This window comes from Hemitrygon akajei, chromosome 4 (assembly GCF_048418815.1).
Source record: "Hemitrygon akajei chromosome 4, sHemAka1.3, whole genome shotgun sequence".
Classification (NCBI taxonomy): domain Eukaryota; kingdom Metazoa; phylum Chordata; class Chondrichthyes; order Myliobatiformes; family Dasyatidae; genus Hemitrygon; species Hemitrygon akajei.
Genome location: NC_133127.1, coordinates 177101500 through 177119039, shown reverse-complemented (window position 1 = coordinate 177119039; position 17540 = coordinate 177101500). Strand labels below are relative to the sequence as shown.

Genomic DNA, 17540 nt, shown 5'->3' with positions numbered 1-17540 from the left:
CTCAAGTTCATTCAACATAAAAGTGGTCCAACCTCAACACAGAGTGCCAAGGTTCTTATGAACGCAGAGTCTAATGAGTGTGAGAAGCGAAAGACTACAGATGCTGGAAATCTGAAATAAAAATGAACGTTGTAAATAGCTATTTACACTAATCCTATTTTATTTCCCAAAAACTCATCGCCTCCCCCAGATTCTACCCCTCACCTAACTTATAAGCTGAGATTTTGTTGGGAATTGAATTGGTGGAGTGGACCACATTTGGAGTATGTTGAGTATTTTTGGACTAGATATCTGAGAAAGGATGTGCTGGCATTGGAGAGGGTCCAGAGGAGGTTTACAAGAATGATCCCAGGAATGAAAGGGTTAACATATAGGAAGCATTTGCTGCCTCTGGGCCTGTACTGACTGGAACTAAAAAAGAATAACGGGGATCTCACTGAAACCTATTAAATATTGAAAGGCCTAAATAGAGAAGGTGGGGAGAGGATGCTTATAGTAGTTTGAGAGACTAAGACCAGAGGGCACAGTCTCAGAATAGAAGGATATACCTTTCGAACAGAGATGAGAATGAATTTCTTTAGCCAGAGAGTGGTGAATCTGTGAAATTCATTGTCACAGACAGCCGTGGAGTCCAAGTCATTGGGTATACTTAAAGCAGAGGTTAATAGATTCTTGATTAGTTAGGTGTTAAAAGTTACGAGGAGAAGGCAGAAGGATAGGGTTGAGAGGGATAATAAATCAGCCATGATAAAATGGCGGAGCAGACTTGATGTGCCAAACGACCTAATTCTGCTTCTATGTCTTACGGACTTATGCTGCACCAAACCAGGAGCAATTTACAGAGGTCCTACCAACCCACACACCGTTGAGGCATTGGAGCAAACTGGAGCACCTAGAGGAAACTCATGGACTAACAGGGAGAACATGCAAACTCCACATGGATAGCACAAAGGTCAGGGTTCAACTTTTCCAGTCAGCCCATTTATTTAGCTATTTATTGACAAATCGCGCAGAATAGGCCCCACCTGGCCCTTCAAGCCACATTGCCCTGCAACACCCAACTTAACCCTCGCCTAATCACGGGAAAATTTATAATGATCAATTAACCTACCAACCAGTACGTCTTTGGACTGTAGGAGGAAACTGGAGCACTTGGAGGAAATCCATGCATTCAACGGAGAGGACTTACGTAGACTCCTTACAGATGACATCAGAATTGAACTCTGAACTCCGGTGCCCCGAGCTGTAATAGTGTTGTACTGCAATGGCGCCCTTTAGCTTGGGATAAAATCAATATGAACAAGAAGATAGCGATACCAGAAGTGAAACAGATATTTGTTTTATGGGAGAAGTCACAGGAGCTCCAGAATCATGTCTGGTATTATCCATGCTTCAGCAATCAGATTGAAACACAATCCTTCCACACAGTAAACAAGAAACAAGTGGGAATTTCTGGCTTATGGGAATAAAATGATGTGTGGCTGTGATTCAGCTGACAAGATGACTTCGGCAATGAGGATAAGGTAAAGGAAACACACAAGCAGCTTTCTACAGGATTTTATTCCTCTTTCACAATGGCACGAGAAAGTGGGAGCATGAGTAGGGCACCTGGCCCCTCTAGCTGCCCCACCACTCAATTTGACCATAGCCAATCTGCAATGGCCTCAGCACCTCTTCTGTGCTGGATCTTCAGAACCCCCAATTCCTCAATCTTTCAAAGATTTCCCCATTGAATATACTGTATCTAATGATCTGGGTTCTGAGAACAGAAAATTCCCATGATTCACTAGCCGCTGAGAGAAGAGTTCCTAAATGGGAGATTCCAGCCCTTAACTCCAACATCGACATGATCAGCAACAGTCCTCATTCTATGCTACAGATCCCTGTGATTCTGCACCAGATGAATCATATGGAGAGTTTTAAGATTCTTGATTGATCAGGGCATGAAGGGATACGGGAGAAGGCAGGAGATTGGGGGCTGAGAGGAAATTTTATCAGCCGTGATGAAATGGCGGAGCAAACTCGATGGGCCAACTGGCCTAATTCTGCTCCTATATCTTATGATCATATTTACTACAAATTCAAGATGTGGTGAAATCACAAAGACAATTTATTGAGTATTTGCATACAATTTCATGATGTTTTGCTTACAAACCATCCCAATTTCTGCAGTGCGATATATACCAACATTTGGAATTTCAACCTCTATCAGTTTGAAGTTTTGCTTTGGGTGCACTTTAACATTGCTTTTCATTTTAATTACTTGCCTTCATTGTTACTTCTCATCACCTCTCTACAACGGGTGATTGATAAGTTTGTGGCCTAAGGTAGAAGGAGTCAATTAATAACATCTCCTACCTAGGCCACGAACTTATCAATCACGCCTGATATGTTATTAACTGAATAGGTATTAACTTCAAACTTTCTGCATAATCACTCAAAGAGTTGAACTGTATGTGCATGTAACGAGAGCTGTATAACTCATCTCCTTCTACCTTAGGTCACAAACTTATCAATCACCCCTCTGTGGACACTTTCTGGAGGTCCAAGATCCGTGTGCTCCACAACTGCTGGACTAAGTGTGTAAATGTAGGAGGGGACTATGTTGAAAAATAAATGTGCTAGGTTTTCTAAAATTGACTCCTTCTGCCCTAGGCCATGAACTTACCAATCACCCCTCAAACACTGCAGGCTCAGCTGTTACCCTTTCTCACACTCCCCCTAAGGAAGATCACAGCTGTGACTACCCAACAGAGTGCAGTGCATAAGTTGTATGAGAATGTCAAAGCAGTTGTGCATGCCTAGATTTGAACATATTGGAGAACAGGTACAAAGTGAGAAACTGATTAATCCACCAGATTGAGAAATCAATTATACAGATTCTGAACGAGAGTTGTACGAGTTTTCATGACTATCGCTTTCAGTTGAAGAATTCAACTCTTTCAGTTTGGATTCTGATCCAGAGCCCGACCGCCATTCACACTCAGCAAATGAAGAATCTTTGCGCATTCTATGATATTTCTTGAGTTTCACTCTTTCCTTTGGCTTCGTCCTGTGTCCTTCGTCAGAAGATGACAAGCTTTCTTGCAGTTCCTGTGATTTAACTGGTTTCGAAATAGGTTTTATAAATTGCACACTATGTCTGGAAAACAGAAGAAAAGAACATAGGTTTAGAAAAGGAAGATAGCTAGTTAGTTCTTACTTCTCACACAGGGTTGCCATGTTGCAATATTATTACAACTCAGGGCGTCAGAGCCCAGAGTTCAAGTCCAACATCCTCTCTAAGGAGTCTGTACATCCTCTCCACACAAAGCGGGGGTTTCCTCTGGGTGCTCTGTTTCCTCACAGTCCAAAGGTGTACCAGTTAGTAGGTTAATTGGTCATTGTAAATCGTTCCGTGATTAGGTACGGTTAAATCGGAAGTTATTGGGCGACATGGCCTATTCTGTCTCTGAATAAATACGATAAAAGTAAGTATCCAATAAACGCACACAAAATGCTGGAGGAACTCAGCAGGCCAGGCAGCATCGTTGGAAAAGAGTACAGTCGATGTTTCGGGCTGAGACCCTTCGTCAGGAGTGGAGAAAAAAACATGAGGAGTCAGGGCTAGAAGGTGGGGGAGCGGAGGAAGACACACAAAGTGATAGGCAAAACTGGGAGGGGGGGAAGGTGAAGTAAAGAGCTGGGAAGTTGATTGTGAACGAGATACAGGGCTGGCGAAGGGGAAGTCTAACAGGAAAGGACAGAAGGCCATGGAAGAAAGAAAAGGGGGAGGAGCACCAGAGGGAGGTGATGGGCAGGTCAGGACATTAGGTGAGAGAGGGACATGAGAATGGGGAATGGTGAAGTGGGGTGGGGGGGGGGCATTACTGGAAGTTTGTGAAATCAATGTTCAAAATAAATATTGTCAGTCTCATAGAATTATAGAGTAATAAAGTCATACACTGCAGAAATGGGTCCAAGCTAATGTACCCATCCACACTAATCCTATTTGCCCACACTACATCTACCCTTAACAGGCCCTTGCAGCCCAACGAGCCTGCAGCACCCAGTTACATCCATGTGACCAATTAACCTGCTGATTCCTGCATCTTTGGAATTTGGGAGGAAAGCAGGGCACCCAGGGGAAACCCACATGGTCACGGGGAGAACGCAGAAACTCCTCGCAGGCACTGGCGGGAATTGAACTTGAGTCACAGGAGCTGTAATAGCGCTACCAAACATCCTAACCACTATCACACTGCTATCAAGGGAAAAAGATTCAGGCTGTCTATTCTACCTATGCATTTTATAATTTTCTATACCACACAACCTGCTTTGATCCCAGGGAAAACAAGCCCAGATCTCTCCCCATAACTAAAGTCCTCCAATCCAGCAGACATCCTGGTGGATCTCTCTGCACTCTCTCCTGTGTGAACACATCCTGTCTGAGGTGTTGAGACTTGGAACATAATAATCCAAGTATGGCCTAACCAGTGCTTTGTAAGGTTGCAGCATGTTGCCCCAACACTGATGCCCTAAGTCCTGATCTACAGGTTTTCTTCACGGCCCTATCTACCATGTAGCCACTTTCAGTGATTCAGTTCTGTTTAGTAACTTGTGTGACACTGAACCCTGGAGATCTAAAAGCTCTTAGCTGTGAGTTGGAGAAACTACTATTTATCATAACAAGCTTGAGTTTGGTGAATACAAATCCAATTTTCTTTCAAGCCATTTCTGATATTATTGGCAAATGAAAACATAATGAGACTCAGCTGAGTAACCACCATTCCCAAGCAGTTTAACACCAGTCATGAGCCCAAGAGATTCCGCAGATGCTGCACATCCAGAGCAACACCCAAGGTGATGAAGGATTTTGGTCAGAAACATTGTCTGTTTATTCCTCTCCATAGATTCTGTCTCTCCTGCTGAGTTCCTCCAGCATTTGTGCATGTGTTCGTCTAGCCCACAAAGTGCTACTTGGATAAACATTTGGTTCTATTAAACTGGATATTTGGCAGAACCTTCAGAAGAAGAAGGAAGAGCATTCAGGGCAAAAGGAATGTAGATATTCCTTAAACGTAATCAGACATTTTCTGAAAGGCCCACAGAACTCAGCAATAACATGACTAAGCACTAAATAATAAAGTCCTAAATATCTTTTCTGTCCTTCAGAAATAAACACTTATATTGTCGTTCATAGTCTAATAAAGATTTAATTGTCGTACTTAAATTTAATTTCAAAACGCACATTTAGGTCGTGAAGGTTTTTGACAGAACTTTGCTCTTTTGTTTTCAAGGCCGTATTTTCACTCTCAGGAATTCTGGCTGAATGTGGGTAGAGTCGAGATTCTAGGATTTATTCTTATTTGTACTTTCTATGTGAGCAATGCTGACAAGGCCAAACTGGCCCCACAACCTTAGGTGTTCTGAGTAGGTGGGGGTGGCCCTTTACTTAAACTTGCATTTCTCTTGAGAAATTTCACCCTACGATGGAACTGGGTAATAAACCAAAAGTTCTTGATCCAATGACCACACTACAGCTTGATGTGGCACTCAATGGAGATGGAGATTATAAGACATAGGAGCAGAAATAGACCATTCAGACCTTGGAGTCACCACCATTCAGTCATTGCCGATTTATTATTCCCCCTCAACCCCGTTCTCCTGCCCTTTCCTCATGACCTTTGACACCCTCACTAATCAAGAACCTATTAACCTCCACTTTAAATATACCCAATGACTTGACCTCCACAGCTATCCGTGGCAATGGGTTCCACAAATTCACCACCCTCTGGCTAAAGAAATTCCTCCTCATCTCTGTTCTAAAGGAACATCCTTCTAATTTGAGACTGTGACCTCTCCCACTATTGGAAACACTCTCCATGTCCGCTCTGTCTAGGCCTTTCAATATTGATTGTACAGTATTCTGAAAAGAACCTCACTGCATAAGCTGCATATTAAATGAACTGGATGGTATCAAGAGGAAATTGGGAAGCTTGAGACTGTTACTGCAAACATTTGATTGGGCTTCTGTCTACCCCCTCACCCTGAAATGTTCATTTCCTGCACTACTTGCTCACTCTGTGTTCTCTCAACAAAATGTACAGCAGTGCTTGTCCCAAGACTTCGATGATGGCACTTTCCCAACCTCATGAATTCTCCCAAAAACAAAAATTACAACTGCATGGAATTTCTTTCCAAGACACCATCCTGACTTCATCAGCAGTGAGTCAGAATGATGGAACACCCTCCATCCCTCCCCTGCACTGGATTGACTGCTGTGGCTCCAAGCAATGGCTCATCACACCCTTAAGGACCATTTTAGAAGAGTTATAAACACTGACTCTGCCAGCGATGTGCAAGATTGAATAACATAACTGCCAAGCCACACGCTTGGAGTTTGATCTGAATTCAGACGCTGAGGTTATCTTACAGCTCCAACACAGTCTCACTCAGAACTTGCTGGCGTGCTCTGTCACCAAGAAGCAATTTGACACCCACTTGATGTAATCAAGCATCAGCAGTGACGAATGTGGCCAAATTAATATTGCATCAAGTGACTAACTGGTAGTTTCTGTACATTAATACATGTTACGCAGCTCAGAATAGATGAGCATAAAGAGAAGAAAAAAAGTTAATCGTCTTACATGGATTAAGAGATTTCAAGCTCATTTGTTAGACTTTATTTGACAGTGTCATGTGCTACCATAGGGACTTGTTATATGCTTAGATTAGGCCATCTTACTGAGGCTGTGTGGTTGCCAAGTCAACCAGTGTTGTTTGGCGCCTTGCTGAAATGGAAAAAGCTTTTGAGAGCTCACCACTATCTTTTCATGAAAAAGACAGCTTCTTGTATTCAATTCATGCCTTTTTACATATGGTTACAATGAAATGGCTTGCATTTTGCATCTCACAAAAAAATAACATTTTCAGATACAAAAAAAAACAAAAATAGCATCAATTATCTTCATTGTAACTTATAGTAATTTTTTTGTGTTTTCTACTGCACAGAACAATAAACTGCGTGGCATATGTCGGTGATAATAAACCTGATTCAGACTCAGATTCATTTATATATCACTTGCACATCAAAACTAGTGTTTTGCGGAGGTTGTAAGTTTCTTGATTGTAAGGGCATCAAAGATTACAGGGAGAAGGCAGGAGAATGGGATTGACAGGGAAAATAAAGCAGCCATTTATGGCCTAATTCTGCTCTTATGTCTAATAATATTATTCATAAATGAAAACAAAATGCTGGAAAGGTTCATTAGCTGTAATGAGAGATTATCAACTTCAAGTTTTAACTCTTTACTTCCACCTACTGAGTACTTCTAACATTTCCTTTGTGAGTTTCCAAATGATCCCCGTTTTGGAATTCCATCATTCACTTTTACATTAGAATGAATGCCTATTATAGAATCTACAGGGCACTACAGCACAGAAACTGACCACACTATTATTCTGCACAGTTCTTTTGACCTACATATGGTTTGTAGCCATTCTCGCCCCTCCCATCCGCTACTTAACCAAACTTCCCTTAAATGTTGAACTCAAACCCACAGCTACCACTTGTGCTGGGAGCTCGTTTCACACTCTCACCACCCCCTGAGTGAAGAAATTCCCCCTCATGTTGCCCTTAAACACTTAACCTTTCATCCTTATCACACGTTTGAGTCTCACCCAGCCTCAGTGGAAAAAGCCTGCCTGCATCTACCCAATCTAGATCAGTGTCTATTTTATTAGGTACACCTGCTCATTAATGCAAGTATCTAATTAGCCAATCATGTGGCACCAACCCAATGCATAAAAGCATGCAAACATGGTCAAGAGGTTTAGTGGTTGTTCAGAACACCAGAATGGAGAAGAAATGCGAGCTAAGTGACTTTCGCTGTGGATTGATCATTAGGTGCCATTTGGGGTGGCTTGATTATCTCAGAAACTGCTGATCTCATAGGATGTTCATGCACACCCGTCTCCAGAGTTCACAGAGAATGGTGCGAGAACCAAAAAACATCCAGTGAGCAGCAGTTCTGTGGGTGAGAATGCCTTGTCAATGAGAGAGGACAGAGGAGAGTAACTAGACTGGTACAAGCTAACAGGAGGGTGACAGTAACTCAAATAACCATGTGTTACAATGGTAGCATGCAGAAGAGCATCTCTGAATGCACAGCACATTTAACCTTGAAGTGTTTGGACGACAGCAGTAGAAGACCACAAATGTACACTTAGTGGTCACTTTAGCAGCTGCAGGAGGTGCCCTATAAAGTGGCCAGCTGAGTGTATCTCATTCATAACTTTGTATACCGCTATCAAATCTCCCCTAATCAAATCAAATCTGTTCCGTCTCCAAAATAATCTATTAAAGATTGTTCTTTCAAAATGCTTTCACAACCTCAAAATATACATTGTGAGATATTCTACTACCTGCAATGTCACACTACACAACTGGGCCATCATTTAATTGGAGCAGCCGCTTGTTTAGGACGACACTTAAAGAACAAAAACTTATCTAGAAAACAGCCAGGGATCCCTTTATTCACTTGGGTCACTATACTACTTAATTGGGAAAGGAGGATGTTGCTGAGCAGTTTCTGACTAGCATCAGTCACATGCTCTTCTCTGGCCATTTGACACCACACCGTGCTTTTAACCTGCATCAATCAATTGCATGTGTTTGTGCTAAAAATCAGTGATTTCTGTCACTGACAGTTGGCAAGAATTAAGCAGGAAGACAATTCGGAATTGTTTTGCTCACTGCGGTTTCAAGCATTCAGGCTTGGAAATACCAGAAAAGGCTGGGGTTGAAAATGAAACAATTTCTTCAGCAAGTTAGGAACTATGAAGATTTTGAATGAATCTACAATCATCTTGAAAGGTACAATGAAAATGAAGATTCGGATGATGCTATCATCAAGCAAATCGTATGAAAGCAGTACAATATCTGTACTAGGTTTCTGTGCTGAATTTGTTTATTTACAGTCAATCAAAAGAACATGGCAGCATACATTGGATGAATTCTTCTGTCGATAACAACTTGGGAATAGATGTACTAGTATTGGTAGTGTTTTAATTTGCTCTGTATCTCATTTATATAATTTGTTATTCAGTTAAACTGCGGGTTGTCTTTTTGATACATTTTTAACAATTTCCTTGAAACTTCAGCTAATTGGGCCAGCTGCTCAACTGGGACAAAACGTGCCCCAATTAACCGGAAACAATTGTACCTGCTTCTCTCCTCTTAGTACTGGTTATTTTCAGGAAAATAATGACTTGCATTTCTTGAGTGCATGTAACAATGTCAGGGCATCCCAGTACAATTCACAACTCACTGAAGCCTCACTGAAACACAGCCACTGTTGGAATGCGGGCAAAGTGACAACCAGATTGCACTCAGCAGACACCTACAAATGGCAATATGAGAAGTTGTGGTGAACTACATATACCTGTCTGGACTGCTCCTGTGGCTCCTCCCACAGACCCCTGCTGACTGCTCCTGTGGCTCCTCCCACAGACCCCTGCTGACTGCTCCTGTGGCTCCTCCCACAGACCCCTGCTGACTGCTTCTGTGGCTCCTCCCACAGACCCCTGTATAAAGGCGATTGAGGCCTGTTGCCCAGCCTCATTCCCCAGGATGTAGTGTTGTTCATTCTTCCAGTCAATAAAAGCTGATACCTCGCTTCTTACGTCTCAGAGTGAGTTATTGATGGTGCATCAGAAGTACAGGTGATCGATCTGTTTTGTGCTGTTTGTACTTGGAATCTTTCCTGTCCATCTGAGGGGATCAATGGGATTTCAGTTTAACATCTCATCTGCAATCTCTAATAGTGCCAAACACCTACGAGTGTTTATATGGTCAAGTGTCTAGAGTGAGACTTGAGTTCACTGAATCATAAGTTAGAGGGCTGTCCCATTGAACTTCAAAAGACATTACCCTGCCATTAAGATTGAATCTGAGAGAAATGTTACACTGATATACTCAAGCCTGTGGAATTATAAGGCCAGATTTTATACTAAAAGAGACCACAAATGAGAAAATCTAGAAATCCGAGAAACACACACAAAATGCTGAAGGAACTCAGCAGGCCAGGCAGCATCTTTGGAAAAAAGTACAGTCAATAAAATCTTAGATGCTGCCTGGTCTGCTGAGTTCCTCCAGCATCTTGTGTGTGATATTAAAAGAGAGGAAGGTATGGAATAGTGCACACGGTCAAGAAAGCACAGCAGGGTCTTTGCCGTGAGGAGGTTGAAGTGAGTAAGTGCTCCCCTCCCCCTCTTCATTTTGAGAAATTTTTGCAGGAGTACCATCAAGAGTCTCCTGAACAGTTGTATGACTGTCTGGTATAGGAATTGCAAGGTATCTGACAGCAAGTCACTACAAATAATTACAAGGACTGCTGAGAGGATCATCAGGGTCTCTCTTTCACCCATTAGAGTTATTTATTAGGAGCACTGTGTATGCAGGGCCTTTAGCATTGTCAATGACACCTTCTTTCAGTCCAACAATCACTTTGACCGGCTAACATCATGCAAGAAGACCAGAGCATTAGCACAAGGACTGTTAGGATGGGAAACAGCTCTTCTCCCAGGCCATAAGCCTACAGAACTCCCCACCACTACCTAGGTCTCACATTGTAAGAAGCACCAATAGCATTATACTGTTTAGTTTTTAACTTCTGTCGTAAGTGCACCTGATTATTTGTCAATTTATTTGTAGTAATATTGCTTTATTTGTTGTGTGTGAATTACAAGTACTATGTTGTGTACCTTGGTCCAGAGAAACATTGTTTCATTTGATCGTATACATATGCACGGTTGAATGACAATAAACTGAACTTACTGAGTTAAACATAATGACCGTCTGTTTAATGAAAGCCATTGACATAACTTTAATGTCACATCAGTGAGATATAAGTGAACTTAAAAGGCAAATTGATAATTATTTAGTAGTGAAACTGCAAAACTGATGTTAAAAGGAAGAGGATGATAATTAACAAGTAACACTGAGGAACTGGTTCACCAGCTGAGCAGTTATGAAACCTACTTCCTTAACAGATGGCTCACTTTCAACCTGCTAATCTCAGCAGCCTCACTTGCTAATTGACACTCTGTTGTATTGTAAAATAAATTCCCAATCTACTGGGGTTTTATCGTAGAGTAGCTTCATCACACAAGCTGGAACAAATCAACAAGTTGTCCCTATAGTCACCATCTCAATTAACTAAGAGTGAGTTTTACACAGTCTCCTGCATAAAACTCACTGTTAAATCATATTTGAACTGTTTGACTGGTGGATAATCTCTTCAGTCCTGATGAAGAGTCACGGCCCAAAACATTATCTGTTCATTTCCCTCCATAAATGCTGCCTGACCTGCTGAGTTTCTTCAGCACTTTGTGTGTGCTACTCAAGATTTCCAACATCTGCAGAATCTCTTGAGTTTTATCCAGCAAACGAAGACAAAGGAAAGGGAGGTGTTATTAGGAAGGTGGACTTTGAGAAGCTGTAGTGACGAGTCTTAGCTCAAGATCAAATGGGACACCAAATGTGTGTCCCACTTGAAACATTGATCCAAGCATTGGATACAATGCTCAGATCAGGCTGTCAGGCTGTCTTTCAGGAGGGTGAACCTTTGCAAGGCAACATGGAGATGGAGTGCCTGGTAAAGCTCTGAAAACCTGTGTCAACCAACTGGCAGGGTGTTCAAAGACATTTGAAATCTCTCATTGCCACAGTCGGAAGTTCCCACCTGCTTCAAAAGGGCAACAATTATACCAGTGCCCAAGATGAGCAGGGTGAGCTGCCTTAACGACTATCATCACATCTACGGTGATGAAGTGCTTTGGGAGGTTGGTTATGGCTAGAATCAACTCCAGCCTCAGCAGGGAGCTGGACCCACTGCCACTTGCCTATCGCCACAATAGGCCTACAGCTGACGGGATCTCACAGGCTCTCCATGCAACCTTGGATCACCTGGACACACAGAAAAATGTCAGGATGCTGGTTATTGACTGCAGCTCAGCGTTTAACACCAACATTCCTAAAATATTGATTGAAAAGATCCAGATCCCAGGCCTCTGTACCTCCTTCTGCAACCGGACCCTTCACTTCCTGCGCTATGCAGATGAGCGGATGAGCTTAGAGCGTAGATCAGTACTTGGAGCTATGACGTTGTGGCCATTACAGAGACTTGGATGGTTCAAGGGCAGGAATGGTTACTTAGAGTGAAAGGCTTTAGATGTTTAGAAAGGACAGGGAGGGAGGCAAAAGAAGTTGGAGCGTGTCTACTGATCAGAGATAGTGTCATGGCTGCAGAAAAGGGGGAAGTCATGGAGAGATTGTCTACTGAGTCTCTGTGGGTGGAAGTTAGGAACAGGAAGGGGTCAATAACTAAAGGGTGTTTTTTATAGACCACCCAATAGTAACAGGGACATCGAGGAGCAGATAGGGAGACAGATTCTGGAAAGGTGCAATAATAACAGGGTTGTTGTGGTGGGAGATTTTAATTTCCCAAATATTGATTGGCATCTCCATAGAGCAAGAGGTTTAGATGGGGTTGAGTTTGTTAGGTGTGTTCAGGAAGGTTTCTTAACACAATATGTAGAAAAGCCTACAAGAGGAGAGGCTGTACTTGATCTGGTATTGGGAAATGAACCTGGTCAGGTGTCAGGTCTCTCAGTGGGAGAGAATTTTGGAGATAGCGATCACAATTCTATCTCCTTTACCATAGCATTGGAGAGGGATAGGAACAAACAAGTTAGGAAAGCGTCTAATTGGAGAAAGGGGAAATATGGAGCTATCAGGCAGGAACCTAGAAGCATAAATTGGGAACAGATGTTCTCAGGGAAATGTGGCTAATGTTCAGGGGATATTTGCATGGCGTTCTGCATAGGTACATTCCAATGAGACAGGGAAAGGATGGTAGGGTGCAGGAACCAAGGTGTACAAAGGCTGTAGAAAATCTAGTGGAGAAGGAAAGCTTGCAAAAGGTTCAAAAAACTAGGCAATGATAGAGATATAGAAGATTATAAGGCTAGCAGGAAGGAGATTAAGAATGAAATTAGGAGAGCCAGAAGGGGCCATGAGAAGGCCTTGGTGGACAGGATTAAGGAAAACCCCAAGGTATTCTAAAAGTATGTCAAGAGCAAGAGGATAAGATGTAAGAGAATAGGACCAATCAAGTGTGACAGTGGAAAAGTGTGTATGGAATCAGAGGAGATGGGAGAGGTACTTAATGAATACTTTGCTTCAGTATTGACTATGGAAAAGGATCTTGGCAATTGTAGGGATGACTTAAGGTGGACTGAAAAGCTTGAGAATATAGACATTAAGGAGGGTCTGACTCTCTGAGCTGATATGGTGAATTTTATGCCACTTCTCCGAGTGCTGTCACTGAAAAGCAGCATTTCTGTGAGTGCTAGGAGAAAGCCACGGATTGTGCGGTTCCAATTGTAGCAGAGTGGAGATGGGCAAAGGATATCATTGTTGCAGTGAAAGGTAGTGAAAGGATTGGGAAGAAACCCATTGGTGGAATAAGGCAGATCAGGGACTTATAGAGACCCATTGGTGGATTGAGGCAGTTCAGGAACTGGGAAGGGACCCATTGGTGGAGTAAAGCAGTTCAGGAACTGCAAAGAATTAATCTTTATTAGCAAAGAGACCCCTAATTCAAAATAGACTAATTCCTTTTACAGTGGATAACCAACTTTTATATAACTGGTTTCAAAAAGGGATTAGATATATAGGTGACTGTTTTGAAGGAGGTAAATTGATGTTGTTTGATCAACTGAAGAATAAATATAAAATATCAAATAACACTCTTTTCTGTTATTTCCAATTAAGGGCTTATTTAAGAGATAAACTGGGTCAAACAATGTTAATGCCGAAGCCTAATGAAATAGAAATTTTAATTCAAAAAGGAAAAATTAAAAAATTTACTTCTTGTATATATAACTTGATGCAAAAACAGACAATTAAACAAGGAATTCATAAGTCAAGACTAAAATGGGAAACTGATTTGAATATTAAAATCAATGAAACAAATTGATCAAGACTATGCCTTGACAGTATGACAAATATAATAAATGTCCGACTTAGATTAGTACAATACAATTTTTTACATCAATTATATATTACACCACAAAAAATAAATAGATTAAACCCAAATTTATCTGATCAATGTTTTCGATGTAATCAAGAAGTTGGTACTTTTTTACACTCTACTTGGTCTTGTTTTAAAATTCAACCTTTCTGGATAAATTTAAGAGTTTTATTGGAACAAATTATTGGAATACAACTTCCATGTAACCCAATATTATTTTTACTAGGTGATATTGAAGGGATAAAACCGAAACTTAAATTGAACAAATATCAGAAAAACATTATAAAAATTGCATTGGCAGTAGCCAAAAAGGCTATTGCAGTTACTTGGAAATCAGATTCATACTTAACTGTGGACCATTGGAATAATGAAATTTTCAGCTGCATTCCACTTGAAAAAATTAGTTATAATTTAAGAAATGAATATGACATATTTCTGAAAATTTGGCATCCTTATTTACAAAAGATAGGATTAAATATATAGGCCCTTTGGAGATAAAGTTATTAGCCATTTGGGGAAATAAATAAATAAATATATTAAAGTTATTTTGAATTCTATGGAGCATGTGGAGATCTTCCGATATCCAGGCAATCTTTCTTTCTTTCTTCTTTCTTTTTCTCTTTTTTTTCTTCTTTTTTTTCAGATGGGGATGTTAGGGGGGGAAGGGTTAAGGGGAGGGGGGAGGGCTGATATTATACTCTATTATTCTATTCATTCTATGTAATTATCTTAAAAATTGAATAAAAAATATATTAAAAAAAAGGAACTGCAAAGAATTGACCTTGATGGGTATGGCAGTGAAAGGATGTGAAAAGATACCTTTCATGAATTTTGGCAATACACAAATTGAGAAAAGACTCCATTAGTGCAGTGCAAGAGTACATGGACTGGGAAGCGATGTCATTGGAGGTATAGGACATTGTGGGATAAAGAAGATGCAAGATTGTTGGATTATGACAGGGCACGGATTGGGAAGTGATGTCGTGAGGCAATACAGAGGGGTGGGGATCACAAATTACACGATTTAACTTTTGTAAATGACTTAGAATAAGGTTGTTGAACTTGCAGATGACAAAACAGTTATGCAAGAAAGTACGTTATGAAAGGGGACATAAAAATGCTCCTAAAGTAGGTAAGGTGGAGTGGGCAAAGATCTAGCAAATGTGCTGGATATGGGAAAATGTGAAGTTGTTCCGGCACAAAAGTGGAAAAAAAAACATAGTATCTGAAACTGAGAGATTGTAGAACTCGGAGATATAGAGGATCTAGGTGACCTCTTAGAATACAGAAAATAATTAGGAAAGCTGACATATATGTTACATTTGTTGCTAGGGGAATTGAATATAAAAGCAGAAAAGTCTACATCAGGTAGTGCTGAGACCACTGTCTACAATAGTGGTCTCCTTATTTAAAGAAGGATGTTAATATGTTTTAACAAGGTCCGACAAGGTTGAATAGATTAACAGATAAGTTCAACAGAGCATGTTTGTATCCGATGAAGTTTAGAAGAACAAGTGGGAACATAATTGAAATGTTCAAAATCCTAGGGTCTTAGAACACTACAGCAGAAACAGGCCCTTCAGCCCATCTACTCCATGCCAAACCATTTAACCTGCCTAGTCCCATCGAATTGCACCTGGATCACAGTCATCTATAACCCTCCCATCCCTGTACCTATCTAAGCTTCTCTTAAATTTTAAAATTGAAACTATATCCACCACTCCCATCGGCAGCTCACTCCACACTCTCACCACCCTCTCAGTGAAGAGGTCCCCCCTCATGTTCCCCTTAAATAATTCACCTTTCCCTCTTAACCCAAGACCCCTAGTTCTAGTCTCACCCAACCTCATTTAGTTACCCTATTTATCTCACTCATAACTTTGTATATCTCTATAAAATCTCCCCTCATTCTCCTGCGCTCCAGGGAATAAAGTCCTAATCTATTTAATCTTTCCCGATATCTCAAGTCATCAAGTCCCAGCAACAAACTTGTAAATTTTCTCTGTACTCTTTCAAGCTTATTGATTTATTTCTTGTAGGTAGGTGAACAGAACTGTACACAATACTCCAAATGTAAACTGTGACACGGTAATTTCCTTTGGGATCAATAAAGTAGCTATCTATCTACCTATCTATCGGTCTGTCTTATACAGCTTCAGTATAACATCACAGCGCCTGCACTCAGAAACTCTACCTGTGACACCACTTTCAAGAATCATGGCAACACACATAAAATGCTGGAGGAACTCCGTAGGCCAGGCAGCATCTATGCAAAGAGTACCATTGATGTTTCAGGCCAAGACCCTTTGTCAGGACTGGAGAAGAAATGATGAGGAGTCAGAGAAGAAGCTGGAGGGGTGGGGGAGAAACACAAGGTGATCGGTGAAAGAATTACGGATTTGTATTCCCGGATCCCTTCGTTCACCACACTCCTCGTTGCCCCGGCATGAGCCTTAATCTGGTTTCTTCTGCAAAAGTGCAACGCTTCACACTCGTCTGCGTTAAATTCCATCTGCCATTTTCCTTACCTATACCTCTCATAATTTTGTACATCCTCTCGGTATTGTCTAGACGGCTCCTTTTGTAGGAAGAACGCAGAAAATGGAATTAGGCACCAGTGTGTAAAAGTGACAGAGATGCAGCATCTCTCAGAGGATTGGGAACCGTTGGAATGCTCTTTGGGGGAAGCAGAGCTTTTCAATAACATAAAGGCATGATAAACTGTTATATGAGTAGGAATAGTTACTGTTGGTAAATGAAAAGTAAAGTTCATCGAAATCAGCTATGGTCTTATTAAATGGTGGAGCAGGCTCGAAGGACTGATTGATCCTCGTTTACATGACCTCAAAGAATTATCTAAAAACGAACAGCTCACTTTGTGCTGTATGAGGTCAGGGTCGATGTGAATGAAAGACATCATTGGGTGATGAAAGACTGAGGAGGTCTAAAATCCAAAGGACACTAACTCTGTAGCAGGAGTTTGGAAGGAGGGAATACCTTTATTTGTCACATGTATATTAGAACATCAAAACATACAGTGAAATGCATTATATTTGCATTAACGATGCGCCCGCAGGTGTTGCCACACTTCAGGCGCCAACATAGCAGGCCCACCACTCACCACCTAAACCTGCACGTCTTTGGAATCTGGGAGGAAACCAGAGCACTCAGAGGAAACCCACACAGTCACGGGATCGGCATTTTCATCTTGTGAAATCCCTCCACAATTTATCAGATGTGTGGAAGGAATTGAGAGTTGTAAAGTCATACAGCAAGGAAACAGACTCCAGCCCAGAAGCTAGTTCTGTTTAATAGCATTTGGCCCATAACCTTCTAAACTTATCCTATCCACGTACCTGCCCAACTTCCTTCAAAAGTTATTATTGTACTTGCTCCAGCCATTTCCTCTGGCAGCTCATTCCACATATGAACCACGTTCTGTGTAAAAGAGCTGTTCCTCAA

The 17540-nt window shown here is 41.3% G+C and overlaps 1 protein-coding gene across 1 annotated transcript in view; it reads right to left on the bottom strand.

Moving 5' to 3' along the window:
• Positions 1-2087: 2087 nt before the first annotated feature.
• Positions 2088-17540, bottom strand: part of LOC140726039 (von Willebrand factor A domain-containing protein 3B-like) — a 185189-nt gene continuing 169736 nt past the window's right edge. The window contains exon 33 of the mRNA XM_073041933.1: positions 2088-3142. Coding sequence (XP_072898034.1) covers positions 2872-3142 — 271 coding nt within the window. The 3' untranslated portion in view covers positions 2088-2871. The remainder of the gene's footprint in view (positions 3143-17540) is intronic.